Source organism: Oncorhynchus mykiss, chromosome 1 (assembly GCF_013265735.2).
Source record: "Oncorhynchus mykiss isolate Arlee chromosome 1, USDA_OmykA_1.1, whole genome shotgun sequence".
NCBI lineage: Eukaryota > Metazoa > Chordata > Actinopteri > Salmoniformes > Salmonidae > Oncorhynchus > Oncorhynchus mykiss.
Genome location: NC_048565.1, coordinates 8,771,971 through 8,799,436, shown reverse-complemented (window position 1 = coordinate 8,799,436; position 27,466 = coordinate 8,771,971). Strand labels below are relative to the sequence as shown.

Below are 27,466 nucleotides of genomic sequence, written 5' to 3'. Positions count from 1 at the left end.
CCAGGGCGCGGAGCGGGCAGGATACATGAGATGGGCAGTTGATGGGGGTCAAACTTCGAGAGGCTGTGGACATCACCCTGATACCCGCCTTGGCCTCACTCCTCCTGGGCTTGGAGGACATCTTGGGGAGGGTGAAGCCGTCCACCAGGACCGTGTCGCCCACCCTGGTCCTGGTCCCTGTTGAGGCCCATGCAGTGCCTGGATGCTGCCCCAGCCTCACCCAGCCCTTTATCTGGAGGTATGTCCGCATGGGCAGGGCCATACCTGGGAGGACCACCACAGAGCACAGCTTGGTGGCCAGGTGACTCACACACTCCCTGTGGCTGTACTGAAGGGCGATCCTCAGGGGGTCATGACCCTGGGGATCCCGACAGCTAAGGGTCAGAACGCTGCTGGCGATAAAGAGTTTGAGGATGGTGAGCTGGCCGCGCTCGATGGAGGCGACAGCGGGACACTTGGCGACGTCGGGGTGGGCCGTCTGGTGGCACCACTCACGGTAAGGGTGAACCCCCACCGGCTCAATGACACGCACCCCCCTCTCCAGCAGCCAGCCGGCCAGGTCCAGGTGGCCCAGAGAAGCAGCGATGTAGAGTGCCACCCGGAGCTGGAACCTGGAATAATACAGAATCAATGTATTTATAACACGTTTCAAGTTTTTTTGTCAAGTTCACAAGATACAGTGGGTTATAAAACAGTACAGTAAAATGCTTACTTGCAAGCTCTTTTCCACAATGCAGTATTAAATATCAGGGTAAGAGAAAAAACATATGAAGGAAAAAAACACGAGAATATAAGCTATATACAGGGTCAGTACTATCATTATAAGCTATCATACTATCATTGTAAGCTAAATACAAGGTCAGTACCATTATTGTAAGCTATATACAGGGTCAGTACTATCATTGTAAGCTATATACAGGGTCAGTACTATCATTGTAAGCTATATAAAGGTTCAGTACCATCACTGTTGATAGTAAGTCTATCATACAGTTCAGTGTGTAGATGTGTATTCTGACCTCCTCACATGTCTCTCCCTAGACAGGTGTCGTTGGACGGTCAGTCTGTGTCCCAGGAAGCAGCCTCTGAGGAACTCCGCCCACCCATCCCAGGTGTCCAACCGTAGAGTAGCCCCTGGGAGACAGAGACACATGCAGGTTGTCCTCCTGGTTTCCATGAACCAAGAATGTGTTCCATACAGTCCATTTGTCTCTGTGTTACATCCATAAGGTGTTGAGCCAGAGGACCATTGATCTACTGCACAAGGAAGGCCATACCCAGGTCAATGGCGTAGTCGTGCAGCCGGTTGCAATCGTAGAGTTGCAGGCCGGTGGGAGAGCTCAGTCTGAAGGAGCTGACGGGAAGCCCACACTGCTGGGACACCAGGGTCATGAGCCTGGCCACAGACGTACTCAGGAGAAACACAGTGCCCAAGACTGAGAGGGTCTCCCCCGTCACGGCACTGAACACACGCACCACCGGCTCCCGCTGAAGTATAAGACCATGGACATACAGTAAATTCACTTGTTTTACATAAATACCTATGTTGTGTTTATACACCGAGTAAACAAAACATTATGAACACCTGTTCTTTCCATGACAAAGACTGACCAGGTGAATCCAGGTGAAAGCTATGATCCCTTAATGATGTCACTTGTTAAATCCACTTCAGTGTAGATGAAGGGGAGCAGACAGGTTAAAGAATGATTTTTAAGCCTTGAGACAATTGAGGCATAGATTGTGTATGTGTGCCATTCAGAGGGTGAATGGGCAAGACAAAATATTTAAGTGCCTTTGAACGGGGTAGTAGTTGCCAGGTGCACCGGTTTGTGTCAAGACCTGCAATGCTGCTGGGGTTTTTCACACTCAACAGTTTCCTGTGTGTATCATGAATGGTCCACCACCCAAAGAACATCCAGCCAACTTGGCACAACTGTTGGAAGCATTGGAGTCAACATGGGCCAGCATCCCTGGGGAACGCTTTCAAACACCTTGTAGAGTCCATGCCCCAACAAATTGAGGCTGTTCTGATGGCAAAAGGCGGGGTGCAACTCAATATTAGGAAGGTGTTACTAATGTTTGGTACACTCAGTATATATAAGTTAGGAGTCATATAATTACAGGGGTAAGATGAAGTGGCTCCTTTGCACTAATCTTAGGTCTGGTTTGTGTTTTTACTGCTAATGGTAAAGGTTAGGATTTGGTGAGAGTAAACTGATCCTAGATCTGTGCCCAAGGGCAATTTCTATCCAGAGACAAATCAAAGGTCCATGCTATTTAAACTTATAATATACCACCATCTCGTGGCACAAATTTGTAACAACATTTTCTAATTCATGTGCTGTACTGAGTTTTGTTCTATCACATTGAACACTAATCTGGGTGCAGATTAAATTGAACACTAATCTGGGTGAAAATTAAATTGAAGACTAATCTGGGTGCAGATTAAATTGTTAACTGAAATATTATGAATATCAAATCAAATCAAATCAAATGTATTTATATAGCCCTTCGTACATCAGCTGATATCTCAAAGTGCTGTACAGAAACCCAGCCTAAAACCCCAAACAGCAAGCAATGCAGGTGTAGAAGCACGGTGGCTAGGAAAAACTCCCTAGAAAGGCCAAAACCTAGGAAGAAACCTAGAGAGGAACCAGGCTATGTGGGGTGGCCAGTCCTCTTCTGGCTGTGCCGGGTGGAGATTATAACAAAACACATGGTCAAGATGTTCAAATGTTCATAAATGACCAGCATGGTCGAATAATAATAAGGCAGAATAGTTGAAACTGGAGCAGCAGCACAGTCAGGTGGACTGGGGACAGCAAGGAGTCATCATGTCAGGTATTCCTGGGGCATGGTCCTAGGGCTCAGGTCCTCCGAGAGAGAGAAAGAAAGAGAGAATTAGAGAGAGCATATGTGGGATGGCCAGTCCTCTTCTGGCTGTGCCGGGTGGAGATTATAACAGAACATGGCCAAGATGTTCAAATGTTCATAAATGACCAGCATGGTCGAATAATAATAAGGCAGAACAGTTGAAACTGGAGCAGCAGCACAGCCAGGTGGACTGGGGACAGCAAGGAGTCATCATGTCAGGTAGTCCTGGGGCATGGTCCTAGGGCTCAGGTCCTCCGAGAGAGAGAAAGAGAGAAGGAGAGAATTAGAGAACGCACACTTAGATTCACACAGGACACCGAATAGGACAGGAGAAGTACTCCAGATATAACAAACTGACCCTAGCCCCCCGACACATAAACTACTGCAGCATAAATACTGGAGGCTGAGACAGGAGGGGTCAGGAGACACTGTGGCCCATTCCGAGGACACCCCCGGACAGGGCCAAACAGGAAGGATATAACCCCACCCACTTTGCCAAAGCACAGCCCCCACACCACTAGAGGGATATCTTCAACCACCAACTTACCATCCTGAGACAAGGCTGAGTATAGCCCACAAAGACCTCCGCCACGGCACAACCCAAGGGGGGGGGGGGGGGGGGGGGGGGGCGCCAACCCAGACAGGATGACCACATCAGTGACTCAACCCACTCAGGTGACGCACCCCCTCCAGGGACGGCATGAGAGAGCCCCAGTAAAGCCAGTGACTCAGCCCCTGTAATAGGGTTAGAGGCAGAGAATCCCAGTGGAAAGAGGGGAACCGGCCAGGCAGAGACAGCAAGGGCGGTTCGTTGCTCCAGAGCCTTTCCGTTCACCCTCCCACTCCTGGGCCAGACTACACTCAATCATATGACCCACTGAAGAGATGAGTCTTCAGTAGAGACTTAAAGGTTGAGACCGAGTTTGCGTCTCTGACATGGGTAGGCAGACCATTCCATAAAAATGGAGCTCTATAGGAGAAAGCCCTGCCTCCAGCTGTTTGCTTAAAAATTCTAGGGACAATTAGGAGGCCTGCGTCTTGTGACCGTAGCGTACGTGTAGGTATGTACGGCAGGACCAAATCAGAGAGATAGGTAGGAGCAAGCCCATGTAATGCTTTGTAGGTTAGCAGTAAAACCTTGAAATCAGCCCTTGCTTTGACAGGAAGCCAGTGTAGAGAGGCTAGCACTGGAGTAATATGATCAAATTTGTATATGTATTTCAATGAACATGAATATGTATTTCAATGAACCCAAAGGGCCTCTTCTTCTCCTACTATACGGCCTGCTGTGCTCTACTGTACTCTGCTGTACTCTGCTGTACTCTACTGTACTCTGCTGTGCTCTGTCTGCTGTACTCTGCTGTGCTCTACTGTACTCTACTGCACTCTGTCTGCTGTACTCTGCTGTGCTCTACTGTACTCGGTCTGCTGTACTCTGCTGTGCTCTACTGTACTCTGCTGTACTCTGTCTGCTGTGCTCTACTGTACTCTACTGTACTCTGCTGTGCTCTACTGTACTCTACTGTAGTCTGCTGTGCTCTACTGTACTCTACTGTACTCTGCTGTACTCTGTCTGCTGTACTTTACTGTACTCTGCTGTGCTCTACTGTACTCTGCTGTGCTCTACTGTACTATACACCACTGGGTATACAGACTCTTCAGATACTGTTAGCGAACACCAGACTGAGGTCGAGGCGATTACATGGGGAAAAGGTTTATGACTAAGGGTGTTTGGTACAAAGGCAACACTACATAGGGCCACATTTCAGCTCTATCCCAGGTCAACCATACAATACTATAGATTTCCACTCTAGTCAACCAGCAAGAAGGAGAGACAGACAGAAGGTCTGGCTTTGACTATGTCAATGATGGGATGTGTAAGTAAGGAGTAAGGAACACAAATAAACATTATTCTGATGGTTAAATTTGTACTTAGATACATAACCACTCTCCTCTGTTAGCAAATCTTCCACAGAACTTTGTGGAACAGAGTGAGTTCTGTCCCTGTCTGGCTCTGGACATGTACCCAGGGACCTCTGTACAACAACACTTCACACTCACGAAGCAGTGTTCTTACTAATCAATCACTCTACCATAACCATGGTCTCGGTATAAAGCAGTGTCCTTACTAACCAAATACTCTACCATAACCATGGTCTTGGTTGAGCAAGGGCAATATTACTTTAAGTCTCAAGCAGGGTGACCTCAACATACTATATATCGCCATACTATATACCACCACACTATACAGTGGGGCAAAAAAGTATTTAGTCAGCCACCAATTGTGCAAGTTCTCCCACTTAAAAAGATGAGAGAGGCCTGTAATTTTCATCATAGGTACACTTCAACTATGACAGACAAAATGAGAAAGAAAAAAAATCCAGAAAAATCACATTGTAGGATTTTTAATGAATTTATTTGCAAATTATGGTGGAAAATAAGTATTTGGTCACCTACAAACAAGCAACATTTCTGGCTCTCACAGACCTGTAACTTCTTCTTTAAGAGGCTCCTCTGTCCTCCACTCGTTACCTGTATTAATGGCACCTGTTTGAATGAACTAAATCACCTAATCATACCTAATCATACTATATAATCATACTATATAACCATACTATATATTACCACACTCTATATCACCATAATATATATAATCATACTATATAACCATACTATTTAACCATACTATATAACCAATACTATATATTACCACACTATATCTGAAACACTTTATGCTAATGATAGTATGAAGCTGTTTCAAGCAATAGCCAGCTCACTTTGATATGCATTTTCAAGCACGGGTAGAAACAGCTAGGTGTTCGGCTGGTACCTTCAGCAGGCAGCAGATGGCACTGCTAGGGGTGATGCCAACGTCTGTCAGGACCCAGCTGTCCCGAAGGATGGCACCAGCATAGCTCAGCTCCAGGAAGTACCTCACCTGCTTGTCGTCTGACAGTTGCACGTGGAAGTAATCCTGCCAGAGGAAGAAGATTGGAAACACAAGGAGCCGTAATTGAGTGTCCCATACAATCAGAGTGAGAGGGCTCAGCACTGATGGAGCCGTAATGGAGGGTGTCCCACACAGACACCCATTATGGAGGGTGTTCCACCCAGGCAGATGTCAATGTTTACCATACAATAATTGTAAAAGTGTCCAAATGTGTACAATTAAGAAATAAGGCCCAAGGAGGTGTGGTATATGGCCAATATACCACGGCCAAGGGCTGTTCTTAGGCACAACGCAACGTGGAGGTATATTGGCCATATACCACAAACCCCCAAGGTGACTTCTTTTTTTTTCTTCTCCAATTTAGTGGTATCCAATTGGTAGTTACAGTCTTGTCCCATTGCTACAACTCCCATATGGACTTGGGAGAGGCGAGAGCCAAGAGCCGTGCGTCCTCCGAAACACAACCCAGCCAAGCCACACTGCTTCATGACACCATGCCCGCTTAACCTGGAAGCCAGCCGTGTCGACCGTGTCAGCGGGCACTGCTGCGTGCACTGCGCCTGGCCCGCCACGGGAGTCACTAGTGCGTGATGGGACAATGTTGACAAAGCACTGCTGGCGTGGCTGTCTCCTACTGTAAGTACTATCACCCTATCACATGTCTCCTACTGTAAGTACTATCGCCCCATCACATGTCTCCTACTGTAAGTACTATCGCCCCATCACACGTCTCCTACTGTAAGTACTATCGCCCCATCACATAACCATGTCTCCTACTGTAAGTACTATCGCCCCATCACATGTCTCCTACTGTAAGTACTATCGCCCCATCACATAACCATATCTCCTACTGTAGGTACTATCACCCCATCACATAACCATGTCTCCTATTGTAAGTACTAGTCACATACTTTACTTGACACCAGCCAAATGAACAAATTGCTTCTTAGAATCATCTTCCTTTCCCATGGAGCTGTTGGCTGAGGTTGGAGAAGCCAGGAGGAAGGCATGGCCAGCCGTTGAGAAATGCTTGTTGAAGTTTTTGGTTATCATGGATTTATCTGTGGTGACTGTGTTACCTAGCCTCAATGCAGTGGGCAGCTGGGAGGGATGCAAACAGGCTCACATAAACCCTTCATGAAGACAAGTAGCCTAGTGGTTAGAGTGTTGGACTGGTAACCGAAAGGTTGCAAGTTCAAATCCCTGAACTGACAAGGTACAAATCTGTCATTCTGCCCCTGAACAGGCAGTTAACCCACTGTTCCTAGGCCTTTAATGAAAATAAGAATTTGTTTTTAACTGACTTGCCTTGTAAAATAAAAATTTGAAGCAGAGCTTAATTTGTAAATTGGGAGGTGCCAGAGGGGGGGCTCTGTGGTACCAGAACTCATGAGAAAAAAGATAACCTATTATAATAGAGCATTGAACGCATATCATCACATTTGGGTAGAGCAGTAGAGTAGAGCCATTTACAGTAGGTGAACACATGGGGAACATTTTTAGTAGCCTAGGGTCCGGGAAAGTGTTGGCCTTTTTAAAACCGCATTTCGTGCAATTCTACATCCTTGTACATGACTGGAGACTTTGGCATTATCTTTTTTTAATCCGCACAAATGATCGAAATGGCAGGCTACTTTGACACTGACAAACTTAGTATCTGAGATCAATAAAAACGACCTTGTCTTGAATCCATCAATAGCCTATAGGCCTAGGTTTGTGGAGAAACATATAGTAGGCTACAATATGAGGAGGAAATTAGTCCTAAAAATGCTTTCCAGTTTCACTGACTCACCCAATGATGCGCAGCTCACTCGCTGGAGATTGTCGATGCGCTCGTGTCAAAAGCCTATCTCTCCCTCTCTCTGTTTTGTAAAACAATGTTTGGGAGTTGATCAAATATTTTGGTAGTCTACAGCATAGTCTTATCTTTTCAGCAAGAGTCATTGCTTTTCAACCTGTGTTTTCCCTCGATTGTATTTGAAATATTGCAAAAGGCCTGTTTTGTCTGCGTGCTGTTTTTTCACTGACAGATTTGCCTCGCGTTCCCGACTGTAGGCTATTCTTTGTTATTGGGCTACAATCCGCAGCTAGGCTATTTTAAAACAGGGGCCATTGGTCCTTTGTAGCTAAATTATAGGGTTTCTCATGACGTATTAGGCTATTCTGAATGATTTAATTTATTTCTGAACAGACAGCAGTAATTCCGTAACTTTAGAAAATTCCTCCAGAACCCTTCATGCAGCTATGATTCTATAAGGAAACAAATGATGAAGTGCAACTCTGGAGAGATGAGGGGGCAGGATAATTGACGAAGAGGTGTAACAGTTCTCTTCTTGCGTTGTGTACAATCAGTAATCGACACGGAACTCCAACATGTAGCACCAGTCATGTAGATTTATTCTGATAGGAACGGCACAAAATTGCACGTCATGCAATGCACGTCTCACCATCCAACTCTGCACGCACGCACGCTGGTTTGGTGCTTGTTCATTCTCTACAACAAAATGCACAACAAATATTCTCCAAAAACCACTGCATCTTATGTGTGATGTTCGAATAACATTTACAAACAATTTGATATGAATTGAACATTTAAATCATCACTTGAGAGTATAAAAATCACTTTTGATGTACAGTGCTTTGCAACCAACAACTTACCGCTGGTTTGGTGCTTGTTCACTGGGACGATTTTAACTGGAACATCCCCACTCGTAAGCAGCTATTCAAACCAGCCAATAAGATGCCACGTTGAGTAGGTGAAGGCAAGACAAACTCAAACCAAAAACCCATTGGCTTAACAATAAAGTGGCAAGGGGAATCACCAATATAACCCTGTTACAGAGGCAACTCGAACGAACATTGATCGCCTTTATTATAATTGTTACATAGCAAAAAGTGAAAATTATTTTTCATGTCACGAGAGGTACCGGATTCGGCCAAATAGGTTCCGGAACAAAGCAGTCCAGAACGGAAAGGTGCCAGATCCTGTTCTAATCCGGCTAAAATGAAGCACTGATTTGAAGTACCTAGGCCTCTACCTGCTGAGTATAAAGATTATTAAACTAGATTCAGTGGGCTTGTCATTCACAGTACTGATGAAAAATCAAGTATATTTGATCTAAATGTGGATATATGAGGACATCTAGTGGTCACCGGATTTAAAAAAAAAAAATCATGCAAGCTATCTTTGCACTAGCATGCGATGCCATATAGTTGACACAGGTATTTATTTTTCAACATGTATTGTCATTGACTGGAACAAAATATAATTGTATGAGCTATGCCTCTGTGTCCCGGCGTTGTTGTACCCCTCTACTATCTGGCTTGGTGGGGCGATCTCGTTCTGCATGCCTGCTTCACTGAGATACAATGTGTCGTCATGCATTTGTGCATGCACGCTGTTAACGGTCATACCCGTCTTGCTAGCTAATTTAGCTAGCTCATCAACCAGTATTTTATTCGCTTTTTCTGCACGATAGCACTTATTAAAGCCTTGAAACTCATGGGGACCTCACTGTTACCACGGGTCATCGAGCTAGCCCTTATTTGGCAGCAGGGTTGCATCGGTTTCCACTGGATTTGACAGCTTGTTATGCTGGCTAGCTAGGTAGCTAATTCGCTAATGCAAACTATTTATCATGTAGCAGCCTATGCTGACTAGCGTCGCTAGCAACTAGCTAACATAGATAAAGCTTAGTCGTGGGTCCACAAAATCAAACAAATGGTACTGAATTGATGACAAAATCATGTTTCGAAATTGTAGTAGCTATTTATGTTGTTGTTGTTGTTTAATGACATTGCGAATATCATATTTTTTGTCATTTAACTACCGGTATGTATCTAATCTGGTTTCGGCATGAGAAAAGTATTAATCGCAAATTCCAGCACTAACGGATTTCCCGGGAAATAGAAATAAGACACCCGGTCACGAATGCGGAGCCACGCCCTAAAATAACATGGCGTTTAAAAACGTTTTTTTTTTTTTAAACATTTTTTTTTTTTTTTAAATTAATAACAAATCAATACATAAAGCACATGAGGGAACACAAGCATACATAGATTACAAACAATAGACAATCGAGCTAGGGGGTACAATATCACATTACAATTACAATTACACAAGGACCTTAAGGGACATGCATGTACTTACAATTCTAACAGCTGTTTTGTTAGTAGAGCATTTAACCGTCTTAAAATACAGTTCAATTTCTTTTTGTAGGGTAGTTTTCTTACATGCATACAATGCCAAAAAAGATGCACAACTGTTTCTGGGTGGTCATTACAAAAGGAGCAATTTGAGTTGATGTTTTCCTTAAACTTCTTCATATAGTGGTTGGCAGGATAATATTTATGAATCATTTTAAAGGAAACTTCCTAAATTTTGTTAACAAGTGTGTGGCAACATCCAAACTTTTTTCCAACAGATATTATCAATAAATCCATTCCAATAAGGCATGACATAAGGTATAGATAGATACAACATCCTGCTGAAACAAGGATCGTATCGCTCTGTTGTTGAATGGATCAAAAGAGAAACAAATCTTTCCTACTGATGAGTCAACAGGGTCAACAGAAGGTAGGCTCTGAGGGTCAGGTCTTTCCTACTGATGAGTCAACAGGGTCAATAGAAGGTAGGCTCTGAGGGTCAGGTCTTGACATGTTCCTGAATAACATAGCAACACCTGAGGGAATGGCATCTAAAACAATTGCAAAATCTTTAGGTGTTACAGGGACCTTGTAAAGTAATAAGAATTATTTATAACTGAGTAAAAGACCCTCTGCATTTACCAGTTGGCTCACCAATAGGATATTATTTCGGAACCAATATTCTAAAAACAGAGAGGTATTTTTATACAATATATCCCGATTATTCCATATATAATATCTGTGTGGAGAAAAATGGTGTTTATAAATTAAGGACCATGACAAGAAAACCTGCCGATGAAAAGCAGAAAGTTTCACTGGAACTTTGTCAATATTATCATTGCAAAACAACATGAAGTTAAGGCCACCAAAAGTAGAGAAGACATGATGAGGAATAAAATTCCAGATAGAAGTGGGTCTTCTTAGGAATTGTTTTATCCAATTGATCTTAAAAGTATTATTTAAAGTAGTAAAGTCCAGAAAATTCAGTCCACCATTCTCATAAGTGTTCATTACAACAGTTTTCCTAATGTAATGGGTACGGTTCCTCCAAAGAAAGTTCAAAAGCATCTGGTCTATCTCCTTGCTTATTTTACGGTCAAGATATAAAGATAGAGCACCATATGCTAGTCTAGAGATACCTTCAGCCTTGGTTATTAGGACTCTACCTTTTAAAGATAAGTCCCTCTGTAGCCATTGATTTAGTTTCTTCTGGGTTTTTTTAATAAGAGGGTTCAAATTTAGTAAGCCTCTAGACTTCTGATCCTTTGTAATGGTTATGCCTAAATATGTAAGTTCTTCTTTTACTGGAATACCATAATATGAAGGTGTCACACAATCTTTGACAGCTATGAGTTCACGTTTATTAATGTTAAGATATAGACCAGACACTTTGGAAAAGGATTGTATCACATTGATCGATATGGGAATTTGGTTAGCGTCTTTCAGAAAAAGTGTAGTGTCGTCAGCCAGCTGGCTTATAATAATTTCTTTACCAGCTATGGAAATACCTTGTACAGGACTATTATTTAAAGAATTTGCAAGAAGTTGGGTGATTAATAAAAACAGGTACGGAGAGATAGGACAACCTTGCCAAATTCCTCTCTTTAACTCAAATCTAGGTGAGGTGCCATATTTCAATTTGATAGAGCTGTTACCATTTGCATAGAGAGTCTTAATAACCTTACAGAAAAAATCCCCAAAGCCAAGTCTCGTTTGTGACACATTCATGCGTTCCAATTTTGTCTTAATTGTCTGTAGGTTCTAAATTGCTTATGAGCTTGGCTTCCCTTCAGAAAGTAGCTGATTCTTGTACTTTACAGCTGTATTTTCCTACAGTTACTAATAATACTAGCAACAAAACAGATTTCATTCCTTAAAATGATTTTGCCAGATGGAAGAAAATAATAAGGTAGGCCTAAACTGTAATAAGATATACCTTAAAGACTGCTTGTGTTTAATCCTGAATCCAGTTGCCCCTCTTGTACTGGGATAAAATAATAGGGAACCCATGAACCTTATGGAGGAGTACATGTGTTTTGTAGACACACCTGGGTTCTAGACTGGCTGAGGTAAGCATTTTAGGAAAGCCTGGGTTTTTAAATCCCGGTGAAAGCAGATATGACAAAGTTTATCAATGTCTTGTTGCCCTTCTATTTAGTTGAAACTAGCGAAAATGATAATTTTTCTACTCTTAATCCACATTTTCTAGCAAAAAAACATGTTCATGCTTTAGGGCTGGTGGGCTGCATATATATTGGTAAAATATAAAGTGTGTGTGTGGGGAGGCCTGGTGGATATAATGGGGTATAGGCCTAACTGCTGTTTTGAGGGTGAAATTTCAACCACAGGATGATGTCATCATTGTAAACTAAATTCAGCATAGCCAAACCTTGTATAAAATAGGTTGAATTTGTACCTTTGAAACCATGTCAGATTTTCAACATTATATACACTTTCAGAAAAAAACTATAGGCAGCACCTCAGCCCGGGATCGAACCCCATCCAGGGTTTTAACTACACCCAGCCCTGCTTAGCTTTAATATGTCACTGACTACTACCAATATGCTATTGTGAAAATTATTATTGAGAGATCTCTTAATAACAAAATATATTCAGTGTTAATATCGAAGTCATTCTAAGGGGTAGGTTTGACAAAGCAAATGAGTGAGTGAGTCTTTGACATGAAGACAGTGGTTAGATTCTGCCATTGGGACTGCTCTGATGTTTCCATTCTCTCCTGGTTATGACCATAGAGCCTTGTCCCAGTCTCTAGACCTGCCTGTCTGTGTGATGGATGACCACCTGACCTCTGAAGCTGTCAATGAGATGGTAAGTTGACCTTGTCATTTCATTTTACAACATGAATCCAATAAAATGTTATAGTGATGCTATCATTGGCAATGTTGACGTACCACAACCATCTCTGTTGTGTTTCAGTTGTTTAAATTTGTCCAACGTTGCCAATGCTCCTCCACTCTTTAACAGTTAATAGTTATTTCAGTATGATATTTGTTGTATATTAAGTTTGATTATTTGCAATATAATTACATTTCTACCAGGAGCAGAGCAATTCTACCAGGAGCAGAGCAACCTCACTGATGGAAACCACAGAAGATCTGACACTTATGGACTTCCTTCAAAACCTAACTGAGAAGTATGTTCTGTTTTCTTTGGTACTATCACACCTTCAAGGAAATAGGATCAAATTAGAAACTGATCAATCGGAGAAAAATGTTCAGTGCTAGAAAAGTTGTCACATTGCAATTTTGCCAAAACAACTGACACAAAGCAAGTATAACTTCACGATCAGGCAAATAATTAAATAAAAACAATTCTGCCACGCATCCTGATATGACAACATTTATAACAATATTGTTTTCAGGCAATGGAGGGGGATTCGTGAGGGCATGTTTGACCCGGTAAGATCATGTTACTGACAATTTAATCAGATTACCATGAAAACTCTGCCTAATGTTTAACCTTGTTCATAAGCTTTAAAAAGACGCACTATGCAACATTTTAAAACACTTCTTCTGTTTCTGGAATACAGCTGACAAAACAACAGCTTGCCGGCTTGTGTCTGAGGATTGTCCAGTTTTTATCGGACAAGCTGATGCAGATCATCATCCCAGGTCTTTACGAACTACTGGGCATCCAAGATGCTGCCTCCTCTCCATTGTTACAGAGATCTCTCACAGCGTCACTCACCAGTCTGTTAGACGATAAGACTAACACCAAGTCCCGCGTGAGATTTACTGAGGCTGGTGTACCTAAGAGGCCAGGCAGTCGAAAGTATTACAATAGCTTTCGCATCCCGACTCCCTACCCTTCCTCCAACTGTATGGATCAGGAAGAGGAAGAAGAGCAGGAATCACAACTTAAGTTCAAGGAGATTTACCTGACTAAGGGCAGTCTGGGCAGTGGAAGCTACCTGCCCAAGGGGGCCATGAGGTATGTTCTTAAAGGGAAATTTAACAACTTCATATTCATCTCCAGCATCACCATATGTGAAAATTACACATTTCCATGCTTTGTAGTAAAAAAAATATAGAGGGACGTAACTGTTTCCAATAGTGCTGAGAAATTAGTGCTTTTTGAGGTTGGTTTGGTTTCCATTCAAATATTTAAAAAATAATCACGGTTTTGGATTTCAATACTTTTTTTAGACATTGAATGCACTATGGATTATGTGTGTTGAATGCTGTAACAACACATAATAAAACAATGAATAAAAGTCCCATGATGGTAGTGACTGTCCATTACTGTTTATGACTTATCAACCATCATTTACTTTCTCATATAAAATATTTATTTGATGACTTTATTATTTCATTCCAAGTCATCAACTCATCTCTATAGAGCTGCTGCTTATCCTGTCTGACAAAATCACTATTTTAGTAGTTCTTCTAAGTAAATAAGACCTACTTTTATGACCGCTGAACACCAACTGTCAATCACTTAGATCATGTATTTCCAGGTAGAGGATCCTCGCAACGCAACTGCTTTTTATCTCTCTCATGCATTCTCTCGTCTCTCCGTCTCAGTCAATGAGGTTTCCGTATCTGCTCCACACAGAGTGGACAAGCAAGTGGGCGTGCAATGGATTATGGGAATTAATTGCCGTATTTTCTGTGCTAAACTATGTAGAATATTGGCCTGTTGGAAACTACAACTCCCTACTACATTGCATAGTTCGTGCTTGATCTGATTTATGTCTACAGAAACTGAGCATCGAGCTCACAGAAGAAGAAAAAAATTAACTATATGGAATTCAAATAATTGAGCCGACGTCGGTCAATTAGTTGTTTAAAAACCGAAAAATAACAAAAATGTTGGTTAAATGCTCAGCTCTAGATTCTAATGACATCATCAGTGTGCATCGTGTGATTTTAACCAATTATGGAGTAGGCATTGCCTGCTAATTGGTTGATGATGTCATAGAAAACACTTATCTTCCTCTTTCTTTTTTACCACAAAACATAGAAATGCCCATTTTTCACATATGCTGATGTTGGGGTGGTGCTGGAGATGATGAATATGAAGTTGAAACATTTAGAAATTTCCCTTTAACATTCTTCAAACTGCCTTGTATTTATGATTGTCCTTGAAGTTATTAGATGTTACAGTATTTGAAGTTTATAGCAATTTGGATTTTTGTAGAGGATAGATATTGCCAGGATATCTACAGGCCAGTTTCAATACAAATGACTTATACAAAATACATTTTATTGGGCTTTAGAAATTAAGCAGTTAGGCTGACATCACACTAAGGTTTTTTCTCAGAGAAACAGCAGCGTTTTCCTCATTGTTTTCAATGGTGCAGATGTATTTGACACACTGAATGTGCATCACAGCCTTACATATTATTTGTTTGACTTTGATGATTTCTGCGTTTTTTTCCCCAAGGACTCTAACCTCTCTGTCTGATGTGCAGAAGAAAACAACCAACTCTGAGACGCTACAAGTCCTCTTAGGTGTCTCAGAGGACACCCTCGTCACCTGTGTGCAGGACAGCCTGCAAGGTTCTCTCTCCAAACTTGCATGCATGTCCAATTCTCCATCTGGAAGTGCAGGCTCTATGATGCTAACCCCTGCTGTAATGGCAGAGTTGGCTAAAGATGTCAAGTCGGCCTTATCAGTGGTCGTTAAGAGTGCCTCCGCAAGTCACACCTCTCTAGTGACACCGGTAAGGGGAGACTCACAGACCAAGGTGACTGAGAGCATGGTGAGAGAGCTGGCTGCTAAACTTGAAAAAGTTGACCAAGAGAGCAAGAGTCTAACAGTCACGACCACCATCTCTGACACAATTGTGGCCTTTGTTGACGAGAACCAACAGAATTTGCTGGAAGATCTGAAGGACAAGATCACGTTTTTGGCATCGCATGTTGGCTTCATTGAAGATCTTGATGCCCTGATAAGGAAATACGAGAGCAGCTACAATATTAGTGAATCTGGTTCCTCCTGCACGCTCACATCTAAGAGCATCCAAAAACTCTCCAGCCGGGAGTTTCAAACATCAGCAATACAAGCAGTGAGTGGAGTTCTTGCCAAAAAAGTCAGTAGTTTGAGCTTTCCTTGTTCAGTCATTCAGTCTGAGTTAACAGGTGCTGTGTCAGGCCAAACATTGTCTGGCATTGTAAAGACAGAGTCAATTCACCCAGTGGGCTCAGCAGCGTCAGTAGTTGTTAAGACTTTCGTGTCAGATATGAAGTCCTTGGCTGAATCTGAAGAGTCCCCAACAGAAGAGTGCCTGGTCTGCTGCTGTTCACATTTACCACAGCATCCAAAACAACTTGAAAGATTATTTCGGCAAGGTTCAGCGATGTGCCTTAAAGAGCATTGTCACATCTGATGACAACATCAAAAATGCTGAGTTTAAGGAGACAGTTCAACTTCCTTGCTTAAACATGAAATATAGGCCCAGTAAGAGTGAGCCTCAGTTGCCAGAGTCCACTGGTGCAGTTACTTTACAAAGAGGCCTAAGTGAGAGCTCAAAACTCCTTTGGGCACAAACTGAGTCAGAAGAAAGCAAGCTCCTTCTGACAACTTGCACCAAAGAAGTCCTCTCAGAGCTTCTGGTCTTGTACAACACTGAGATGTCAAAGGAGGACGCCCTGTACACTGTTGGAGAAAAAGGATCAGACTTCTCTATTGAGAGAGAGAAATTTGTAGAGGGTGTTCTGGCTCAGCTTGGGGATATCTCCCATTCCAGGTCCCCATCACCAATAGTATGTGAGTTCCCCTGTCAAATTGAGGACAGCAGAAGTAAGGCCACAGCTTCTTTGACCAGTCTGTTAGATTGTATTAGAAAACTCTCAAGTGAGGAATTTAAGAGAAATGCCACTCAAAAAGTGAGTGAGTTCCTAGTTAAAAAGTCCACCAGTAGCTTAACTAGTGCAAAGCCTGCTTATTCTGTAGCATCCAGGTCTTGTTCCATTCAAAACCAGTACACATGGTCAAAGGATATTTGTGCGGATTCTGCTGCCTTTGGCATCATTGAAACATTTGTGGAAGACCTGCAGAGCTCGGCGCAACCTGCAGAAGTAGAGGAGAGAGAACCTGACCTCCAGGAAAATGCACAAAAGCTACAGAGCAGGATCTGGTCTGCTACCACTAGTTTATATAACAATATTAAGAAGACATTAAAGGACTTCATCATTCACCAGCGGAGGTCAGACATGCTGAGCAGAATGTCTAGTCATATACCCACAGAGGACTCTGGACATCTTGGGACTAAGGAGTACCTTGGTTTGGCAAGCCAGGACTTGAGGCAAGCTAGTAAGAGTGTGCCTCACTTGCACAGTTTGAACCAGGAAGTGGCTCTACACAGGGGTGTCAGCGAGAGTTCAAAACTTCTCTGGACTGAAACAGACGAGGCTCTACTGACCAATAGTACCAAAGAGGTAATTTCAACAATCTTGACCTCATGCGAGGATCAGACATCAAATGCACCTTGCTTCTCCACAGTAGGAAAGAAAATATCTGATATGTCCCTTGAGGTCAACATGTTGGTAGGTGGTGTTCTGTCTCAGCTGAAGGACATCTCCTTGTCAAGGTCCCCAACACCATGTGAAGACATGTTTGAACGTCTCCAAGGTTCTCCTGAGCGAACCTCTCCAGTAAGTCTAGATTGCAGCACGGCTATCGAAATGGCACTTTGCTTTACCCGGGACTCCCATCCCCACTGAGTTTCCTGCTCAGATTGACTTTCCCATTGTTAGAAACACAATCATTGAGGACTTCTTTCACACTGAGGACTTACTTCCTGTAACCTTTGTGGACAAAGTCAGGCAAGCTGCTGGGGTGGTAGTGGACATTATGGTGGAAAGTGTTGAGAACACACAGGAAGATGGAAAAGTTGGTTCTCATCTTGACGACCTCCAATCTGCTGTTAGGAAATTGAGAAAAATCATTTCCACTTGGACCATCCACATTTTCAGTCATGAATTGGTGGATAAAGTGATAGCCCTTCAGGACAGCCACAGCACTCCACAGGTCTTAACATGGGCAGCAGCCAAAAGTGCTTCAGACTCCATTCTTTCAAGGCTGAAATGGGGAAATGAACAATGTGCCATATCCAAGGAGCTCTCTTCTCAGCTTCTCCAGATATTTGCTGAAGAGACAGCGAAGGGCTTCCTGAGACAGTGGTCAGATGAGTATGAAAATATAAACTTTGATGTTTCAGTCCAGAACGATCCAAAGACTTCTACTTGCATGGTCATTCTTCAAATGATCACCAAAGCCACTGCTAAATGTTATTTTGAGTCCGCTACCAGCGTGGCCACTGTAACTGACAGTTAGACTTACAGGTTATGTCGTTGTCTTTCGTTTGAATTGTTTACGTGTCCGCTGTGCGGGGGAAATTATAATACAAGCGGAACTACGTAGCTAATACTGTTGTAACGGGGATCCTTATTGTAGCAACACACTTTTGGAGGGAAGGCAATCCTGCGCTGCGTTAGCTAAGTTTTCATGTCATCGGGTGTAGTTCATAAAGGTTGAAGAGTGTATGTTAGGATGAAGTGTGAATTCACGCCAGGAATAATAAGTGTGAAGTTTGATTTCCTCCCTTCTGTAATAAGCAGCCAATGAGGTATTTTTTTCTGAACCCGTTATAACGCTGGTTAAACTGTTATGTATGTAAGCACTTGTAAGGTTGTAAGAGTGTGCTTAACTGTATTTTTCATTTACTTTATAGTTCTCACGGAAGGTGATAATTCTGACAAACTACAGAATAAAGCCGCCAGTTAAAATCAAGGAACGGTTGTGCTCGTGGTTACTGAAGGGAGCTACAGTGAGAACTCAATGCTCTTCACGAGCAAGAGAGAAAGAAGAATCTCATCCATCTGTAAAACGTCTACAAGATTCCCAAATCCTGGTAGAACATGTCATCTGCCAGATAAGAGTTTTGCACCTACCGGCAAACTAAGAAGAAAATCTCCACATAAGGAAGCATCGTGAGGAAACATAAGGTCAAGACTAACAGGAAAGTCGGACACGCAAGTACATGTCAAGGTGTTTGAAGGTGGTCCTAGCCTTGTGAACAGCTAATAAGAGACTTTAAGATTACAATTCGTAAGGACTGGAGATAGTTGTCTATTTCATAAAGACTCTGGTATTATGCATTTGCTCTTTCTATCTTAATGTATCGCTGGTATGTGTATTACTGAAAAATATTATTTGATACTTACTAAAAATATATAGTTACAAACATTAAGGGTCAGCGTACACCTATTAATTATATTTTCACCTGTAAGTTAATAGTGTAATTGTTTGGTAAGGTGTTTGTTCAAGCCTTTGTTACAAGCATTATACATGTTTATACCACGTACTAAGGTTTAAATTACAGTTAATTAGAGTATAAATTACCTGCTCACTTATCCAAACCTTAACTAGAATTGATTTGACTTGATTTAGAATGTCAGAAAGAGGTAGTTTCACTAAAGGTGATAGAGATGTGGTGGGTCAAGTTGAGCAGCTGCAGCAATCAGAACAAACAGAACAGCAGGAAGAGGCCCAGACTGGTGTGGAGTCACTTCGGCCAGTGAATGATGATACAGAGGCTGCTAATGAGATAGCACAACAAGAGCCACGAAAAGGTGAGAGGGTCCGCAGGTTAACTGAAAAGGGCAGAGAATTGCGCGACGAAAGGTGGAGACAGCTCGAACATCGTTTCAGGGTCAGCTATGAGAAGTGGAAGGCTCTGGTAAAGGAAGCAAAACTGTCACTGACAGGCTGTTGCTCTGAAGACCTACTAGAAGACCTCTTAAACAAGATTAGCCATACCTCTGCAGAGCTAAACCTTGTCTATGTAAATTTGCGTCAAATCGACATTCCCGACAACGATATACGACGCAGAGTTGATACTTGTGAAGCAGTTACAATGTCTATTATCAAGACTGTAAGGTGTCATTTAAAAGGCAGGGAAGAAGGTCAAAGTAACCAGATAGAGTTGCACTGGAAGGACAGCAATTCCTTGTGCATGTCCGAACTCTCACATAAGTCAAGTCTCAACTATCAGCCCTCAAGTGCTTCCTCCCAGTCTCAAAGCAACTCAAAGGTCAACTCCAGACGCTCAAGCGTGTCATCTGTCAAGAGACAAGAGGCTGCAGCGGAAGTTGCTGCTAACCAAGCAGCTTTAGAAGTAATGGTTAAGCAAGAACGCCAACTAGAAGAGCTTCAGAGACTCGAAGATGAAGATAAGAAGAGGACAGCGGAGCAAGAAGCTGAGGCTGTGAAACGCAGCTTAGAAGAAGCTAGGCTGCGAGTCAAGTTAGAGGTAGAAAATGCTGCCAGACGAAAGACGCTAGAAGACAAGCGTAGAGAGTTAGAGCGCCTAGAAGTGCTCAAGAAACGAAATGCTGCCAAGGCGCGAATGCAAGTGTATGAGCAAGATGAAAACTCAGAGGACGAGAAGAGAGAACTCCTCTCTAACTGCAAATATGTGAAAGAAGTCATGCACAGAAGTGGCTCATTTCACAGTCTCTCACCACAACATGTTGTGACAAGCACACAGCAAGAAGATGGCACCAAGACCATGTTCAGGTTACTAGCGGAATCAATCAGTGAAAGCCGCCTCCCCATACCAGAACCAGTAACATTCAATGGAGAACCACTCTCGTTCACTGACTGGAAGGTCTCTTTTCAGACTCTGATAGACAGGAAGAACATACCAGCAACTGAGAAGATATATTACTTGAGAAAATAATTTGGTGGGCCTGCCAAGAAAGCCATCGAAAGTTACTTTATGTTAGGAACAGAGTCAGCCTACTATGCTGCATGGACCATTCTTGAAGAAAGGTACGGAAACAAATTCCTCATCGCCAAGTCCTTCAGAGATAAGCTCAATGCATGGCCTAAGATAGGATCCAAGGACAGTCTTGAACTTAGAGACCTTGTAGACTTTCTTCGCAGCTGTGAGGCTGCTATGTCTCAGAATAAGGGCCTGGAGGTGCTTAATGACTGTAATGAAAACCAAAGGATCCTCGCTAAACTTCCAGATTGGCTAACTTCAAGATGGAATAGAAAGGTCATAGACATCTTAGAAGAAACTGAGATCTTTCCAAGCTTCAGTCAGTTTGTGAAGTTTCTCACGAGAGAAGCAAAGATCGCTTGCAATCCTGTGACATCCCTTCATGCTTTGAAACCAAGCGAAGATGGAAAACCTAAGACGCCAAGGATTCAAAGCCCCGGAGCAAGGGTATTAGCAACTAACTCTGATGAGAAAGATACTGTTACTAGTTGTGTCTTCTGTGAGAAGTCAGGTCACAGTCTCCACAAATGCTGGAAGTTCATGGACAAGCCCACCGCAGAGCGACAGAAGTTTGTTCAAGAGAATAAATTGTGCTTTGGCTGTTTAAGGCCTGGGCATCGCTCAAAAGATTGCGATAACAGGAACACCTGCGACACGTGTCAGAGGAGGCATCCATCCTGCCTGCACGAAGATCGTACTAAGGAAAGGTTAAGGGATAGGAAGACCCCACAAGATAAGGGGACAAGAGCGTCAAGTGAGGCCATATCTAACAGAGTCGTAAGGGACATTAACAACACTCACACCTCCACAATCATTACAGTATGGGTGTCAACCACAAGTGAGCCAGATCGTGAAGTTCTTGTGTATGCACTTCTTGACACCCAGAGCGACACCACTTTTATCCTTGAAGAGACAACAAAGGCTCTCAATACAAGGAAGGAGCCAGTCCAACTGAAACTCTGGCTTCAATGAATACCATTGTGCCCTGCCAGAAGCTGTCTGGTTTGAGCATGGTCTCATCTTGAACACATTGCAGAGGAGATTGCTCCTCAACAGAGCTGTGATGCCGGTCTCTTAATTGGCTACAACTGCTCCCAGGCTCTCCTTCCAAGAGAAATTGTGTCTGGTAAGGGAAATCAGCCTTTTGCTCAGAGAACAGATCTTGGCTGGAGCATAGTCGGCTATGGAAATCCATGTATCGACTATGGCGACCCTATTGGAGTGAGTCATCGGGTTATCGTTAGACAGGTGATGCCAAGCCTTCAATCTTCTTCCAACCTCACAAATCAAGTACACTATGTTTGTAGAACACGTGTAAGAGAAGTAATCACAACACTGGACATTATCAAGACGCTTGAATCTGACTTCAACGAGAGAGCTGCAGAAGAGGACCTCATATCTCAAGAGGATATCTTGTTCCTGAAGAAAATGAAAGAGGGCATCAGACGTAAGGACAATGGACATTATGAGATGCCGCTGCCGTTTAAGGAAGAAAGACCCAATCTGCCGAACAATAAAACATGTGCAGATCACCGACTCAGGTGCCTGGAAAGGAGGCTAAGGAGAGACAAGCAGTACTACAAGGACTAAACAGCATTCATGGAAGAGACTATAGCTTGTGGATATGCTGAGAAGGTCTCTAAAGAGGAAATTAACAAGCACCCAGCATGGTACATCCCGCACCATGGGGTTTATCACCCACAAAAGCCTGGGAAGATAGTCTTTGACTGCTCAGCTAAGATTCGAGAGACGTCCTTGAATAATCATCTCCTTACCGGTCCAGAGTTGACAAACACATTGCTGGGCGTCCTTTGTCGTTTTCGTATGGGTCCAGTTGCAATCATGTGTGACGTAGAGCGCATGTTCCACCAGTTTCATGTGAAAGCAGAAGACCAAGATTATCTACGGTTCCTTTGGTGGGAGAACGGAGATCTAGAGTCTCAACCCTCAGTGTATCGTATGAAGGTCCACTTGTTCGGCGCAGCTTCATCTCTTGGTTGCGCCAACTATGGTCTCAAACATCTTGCTGCCGAAGGACGAGGAAGCTTCAGCGAGAAGTCTATCCAGTTCATAGAAAGGAACTTTTATGTTGATGATGGGTTGACGAGCGTATCGTCTGAAGCTGAAGCGGCCCAGCTGGTGAAAGAAGCAAGAGAGCTTTGCAGTATCGGCAAACTTCGGTTGCACAAGTTTATCTCTAACAGCAAGGAAGTTATAGCCACAATTCCCAAGGAAGAACGTGCCAAGGGTGCCAAAGACCTGGATATGGCACTGGGTGAACCACACATAGAGAGAGCGCTTGGTGTACTATGGTGTGTCGCATCAGACGAGTTCCAGTTTAGAGTAGTTGTCAAGGAACGCCCACTCACAAAAAGAGGAGTGTTGTCTACAGTAGCCTCTGTATATGATCCGCTTGGGTTTGTGGCACCCTTTGTCCTGGCGGGGAAGCAGATCTTGCAGCGGATGTGTCGTGACAAAATCGACTGGGATGACCCCCTTCCAGATGACCTACGTTCCCAGTGGGAATTCTGGCTCCAAGGTCTACAAAACTTGTCTGAAGTAAGGATCCAACAAAGCTACTTGCCATCAAGTTTCAAGGAGGTGCAGAGTTATGAGCTCCATCACTTCTCCGACGCTAGTACCTCAGGTTATGGAGAGTGCTCATACCTCAGAACAATCAGCACCGCAGGAGAAGTTCATTGCTCCCTAGTTATGGGGAAGTCGAGAGTCGCCCCCTCCAAGGTTACGACCATACCACGACTGGAACTTTCAGAGCTGAAATCTCTGGTCCATGATACCCAAGCAAAGGAAGAAAGATCATTACTAGATCACCTTCATAAGTTCTCAGACTGGGCAAGAGTGGTAAAAGCTATTGCCAGGCTCAAACGACGTGTCAAGGAAGCCATAGCCTTAAAATTGAGGTCCAGTGAAGCTACAAGCATAGAAGAAAGGAGAGAGGCAGAGCTCACCATTATAAAGATGGTTCAAGAAGCAGCCTTCTCCCATGAGATACACAACCTCAGGCACCAGAAAGACATCAAGAACAAAGATAAAGCAAGCAAGTTGCATAAATTGAGTCCATTTCTGGATGAGCAAGGTATCCTCAGGGTGGGAGGTCGCTTGGCTCATGCAACTCTTCATTCCCATGTGAAGCATCCCGCAATCCTGCCAAGAGATAGCCACTTGTCAGTGCTGCTCGTCAAGCACTATCATGAAAGAGTACGACACCAAGGACGTGGAATGACGATCAATGAGCTGCGATCCAACGGTATATGGATCCTAGGATGCAGCAATGCAGTTTCCTCTCACATCTACAAATGTGTGAAATGCAGGAAATTCAGAAGATGTACAGAAGGGCAAAAGATGGCAGATCTTCCGAAGGAACGCATGGAGACCGCGCCTCCCTTCACATACTGCGGGATGGACTGCTTTGGACCCTTCTATGCCAAGGACGGAAGAAGAGAGTTAAAGCGTTATGGGCTCCTACTCACTTGCATGGGCTCCCGAGCAGTTCACATTGAAATGCTTGACGACTTAACCACCGACGCTTTAATCAATTCCCTGGGTTCATTCATTGCCATACGTGGTAATGTTTGTCAAATCAGATGTGATCAAGGCAGCAACTTCATTGGCGCAAGACGCGAGTTTGTGGACGCCCTGAAAGAAATGGATCAAACACGACTGAAGGAACTTGGATGCGAGTTTATCATGAACATCCCATCTTTAAGTCACATGGGTGGTGTTTGGGAAAGGCAAATCCCCACGATACGAAGTGTCTTAACATCCACTCTTGATCAGTCAGACGGAAGACTCGACACCGCTTCTCTGCATACCTTTCTCTATGAAATAAATAGTAGGCCCCTAACTACGGAATATCTGAATGATCCATTAGGTCCAGAACCTCTCACGCCAAATCACATCTTAACAATGAAGTCCACAGTTATCTTACCGCCACCTGGACAGTTCATCAAGGAAGATCTTTATCTCCGCAAGAGATGGCGCAGAGTACAATTCTTAGCCAATGAATTCTGGACAAGGTGGAAGAAAGAGTACCTCCTAAACCTCCAACACAGACAGAAATGGAGTAAAGACAGAAGAAATGCAAGGATTAATGACATTGTCATCTTGCAAGATGATACTGCACTACGCAACCAGTGGAAATTGGCAAAGGTTACAGAAGTGTACCCGGGACAGGATGGCCGGGTGAGAAGATTCAAGTTACTGATCAGCGACTCAACCCTAGATGAGAGGTAAACGCATCACCAAAACCCACCTATCTGGAGAGGCCCATCCATAAGACAGTCACCCTCCTGGAAGCCGATCATGAAACCTGCAGACCCCTTTCACAGAAATCACCGGTGATTGGTGGGGGTGTAACTGACAGTTAGACTTACAGGTTATGTCGTTGTCTTTCGTTTGAATTGTTTACGTGTCCGCTGTGCAGGGGAAATGATAATACAAGCGGAACTACGTAGCTAATACTGTTGTAACGGGGATCCTTATTGTAGCAACACACTTTTGGAGGGAAGGCAATCCCCTAGCTAAGTTTTCTTTTCATAAAGGTTGAAGAGTGTATGTTAGGATGAAGTGTGAATTCACACCAGGAATAATAAGTGTGAAGTTTGTTTTTCCTCCCTTCTGTAATAAGCAGCCAATGAGGTATTTTTTCCTTTATTCATGTGTTTAATCTGAACCCTTTATAACGCCGGTTAAAGTGTTATGTATGTAAGCACTTCAGAGTTATACCAAGCTAATAAGTCACTCGTAAGATAAGGTTGTAAGAGTGTGCTTAACTGTATTTTTTATTTACTTTATAGTTCTCACGGAAGGTGATAATTCTGACTAAAACTACAGAATAAAGCCGCCAGTTAAAATCAAGGAACGGTTGTGCTCGTGGTTACTGAAGGGAGCTACAGCCACCAGTGACATTGTAGAAGGCGTGTTTGATTTGGAAAGGGATACCATCAGCAGTACTGGAGAGCAGGTCCTCACCTTTAACACAAAGGTATAGTACACATACATCTTTCATGAATAACACTGCTGTTGACCTTTTATGAGATATATGATTCTTTGTGTCATGGCATTGCACTGCTTCTTTGCAATTGATATGCTGTACTTTAAGATATCGATATTTTCCGTTTGTTTAAATGTGCCTTTTCCCACCAACCAGGGTTCCAAGAAAGTTAGTAAGAACCTCTGTCCTCAAGAGTCTCTGGAGTACCAGCCTCAGAACATTTGCCCTACTGTGTACTTTACAGGTAAGCCCTGCTGCTGTTTAGGCTGCTGCTCAGTCAAGACTGAGACATTATCCCTTTACCATTCCACTAATTCATTTGGAAAGACATTGTACTCCTCTGAGTTGTTACCTATGACATACTGTACTGTGGGCTGGGTGGTAGCATAGTGGGTTAAGAGGTTGGGCCAGTAACCGATAGGGATTCTGAACCAGCAACCTGAGTTCACGAGGCAAAATCTGTCAATGTGCTCTTGAGCAAGGCACTTAATCCTAATTGCTCCTTGTAAGTCTCTCTGGATAAGAGTGTCTGATAAATGAGTTAAAATGTAAATTGATGGCATGCTGGATGGTCTTTCGTTGCAGAGACGATGACAACATCTCATAGCTCCTTTTCTCCAGAGGGAATTTATGATATCGCATCGTCCTTCCCACTTGAAGAGAAGAGTCGCAAACCCTCCCTTTTCACCAGATTGTGTAGATCCATCACGAAAGGCTTTCCCAGCCCATTCAAATCTTCAAGGAAAACCAAATTATTTAAATAAATTCCTCATTATAACAACGAGAGCATTCATTTGTTCAGATGAGAATCTAATCGTATTGGTCACATACGCCGAAAACAACTGTGAGATGCTTTATTACGAGCCCATTCCCAACAATGCAGAGTTAAAAAGTAAGAAAATATTTTCTAAATAGTAACACAATAACAATAACAAGGCTATATACAAGGAGTACCAGTACCGAGTCAATGTGCATGGGTGCGAGGTAGTTGAGGTAATACAGTATGTACATGTAGGTAAGGGTAAAAGTGACTAGGCAATCAGGATAGATAATAAACAGCAGCTAGTGTGAAAGTCGGTCAGTGTCACAGTGAATGTGTGGGTAGAGTGTAGTGAGTGTGCATTGAGCCAATTCAAGAGAGTCAGTGGAAAACAATTAGAAAAATACATCAATAACAAAGGGGGTCAATGCAAATAGTGCAGGTGGCCATTTAATTAACGTTCAGCAGTCTAATGACTTGGGGGTAGAAGCTGTTCAGCAGTCTAATGACTTGGGGGTAGAAGCTGTTCAGCAGTCTAATGACTTGGGTGTAGAAGCTGTTCAGCAGTCTAATGACTTGGGGGTAGAAGCTGTTCAGCAGTCTAATGACCAGGATCCTGGTGTCTACCCAATGTGCTGAGCACTCCTCCTGGACAGAGTCCGCGCTACATTCAGCTGCTGCAACCATGGTCTCTGTGTGAAGGCACTGTTAGAGAGTCAATCAACCAGAACAAGGTTAGGAGACCAAATCTGTGTCCTAGCATTGTGAAATACTGTATATGTAATGGCCTCAATACATTAATGAAGTGCCCTTACATCCTATCCTCTCCCCATACTGAAACAACTTGTTAGGGTGAACCAATAAGACTGACACTATATACCTTCTAAGCATGATAGTTGGCTCATGATTTGTTTCAGGACTTGTTAGGGTAAACCTATAACAGCTTCTAACCCCAAGTCATAAGACTGCTGA

The 27,466-nt window shown here is 43.1% G+C and overlaps 1 protein-coding gene across 1 annotated transcript; it reads right to left on the bottom strand.

Moving 5' to 3' along the window:
* Window positions 1–469: 469 nt before the first annotated feature.
* Window positions 470–9,206, bottom strand: LOC118966266 (protein ANKUB1-like). The gene is made up of 5 exons (XM_036989295.1): window positions 9,138–9,206; window positions 5,702–5,845; window positions 1,275–1,485; window positions 960–1,131; window positions 470–611 (listed from the first exon to the last, which is right to left on the bottom strand). The coding sequence occupies exons 1-4, from the start codon at window positions 9,204–9,206 to the stop codon at window positions 992–994; spliced, it is 564 nt and encodes a 187-aa protein (XP_036845190.1). The 3' UTR covers window positions 470–611; window positions 960–991.
* Between the last annotated feature and the right edge of the window lie 18,260 nt (window positions 9,207–27,466).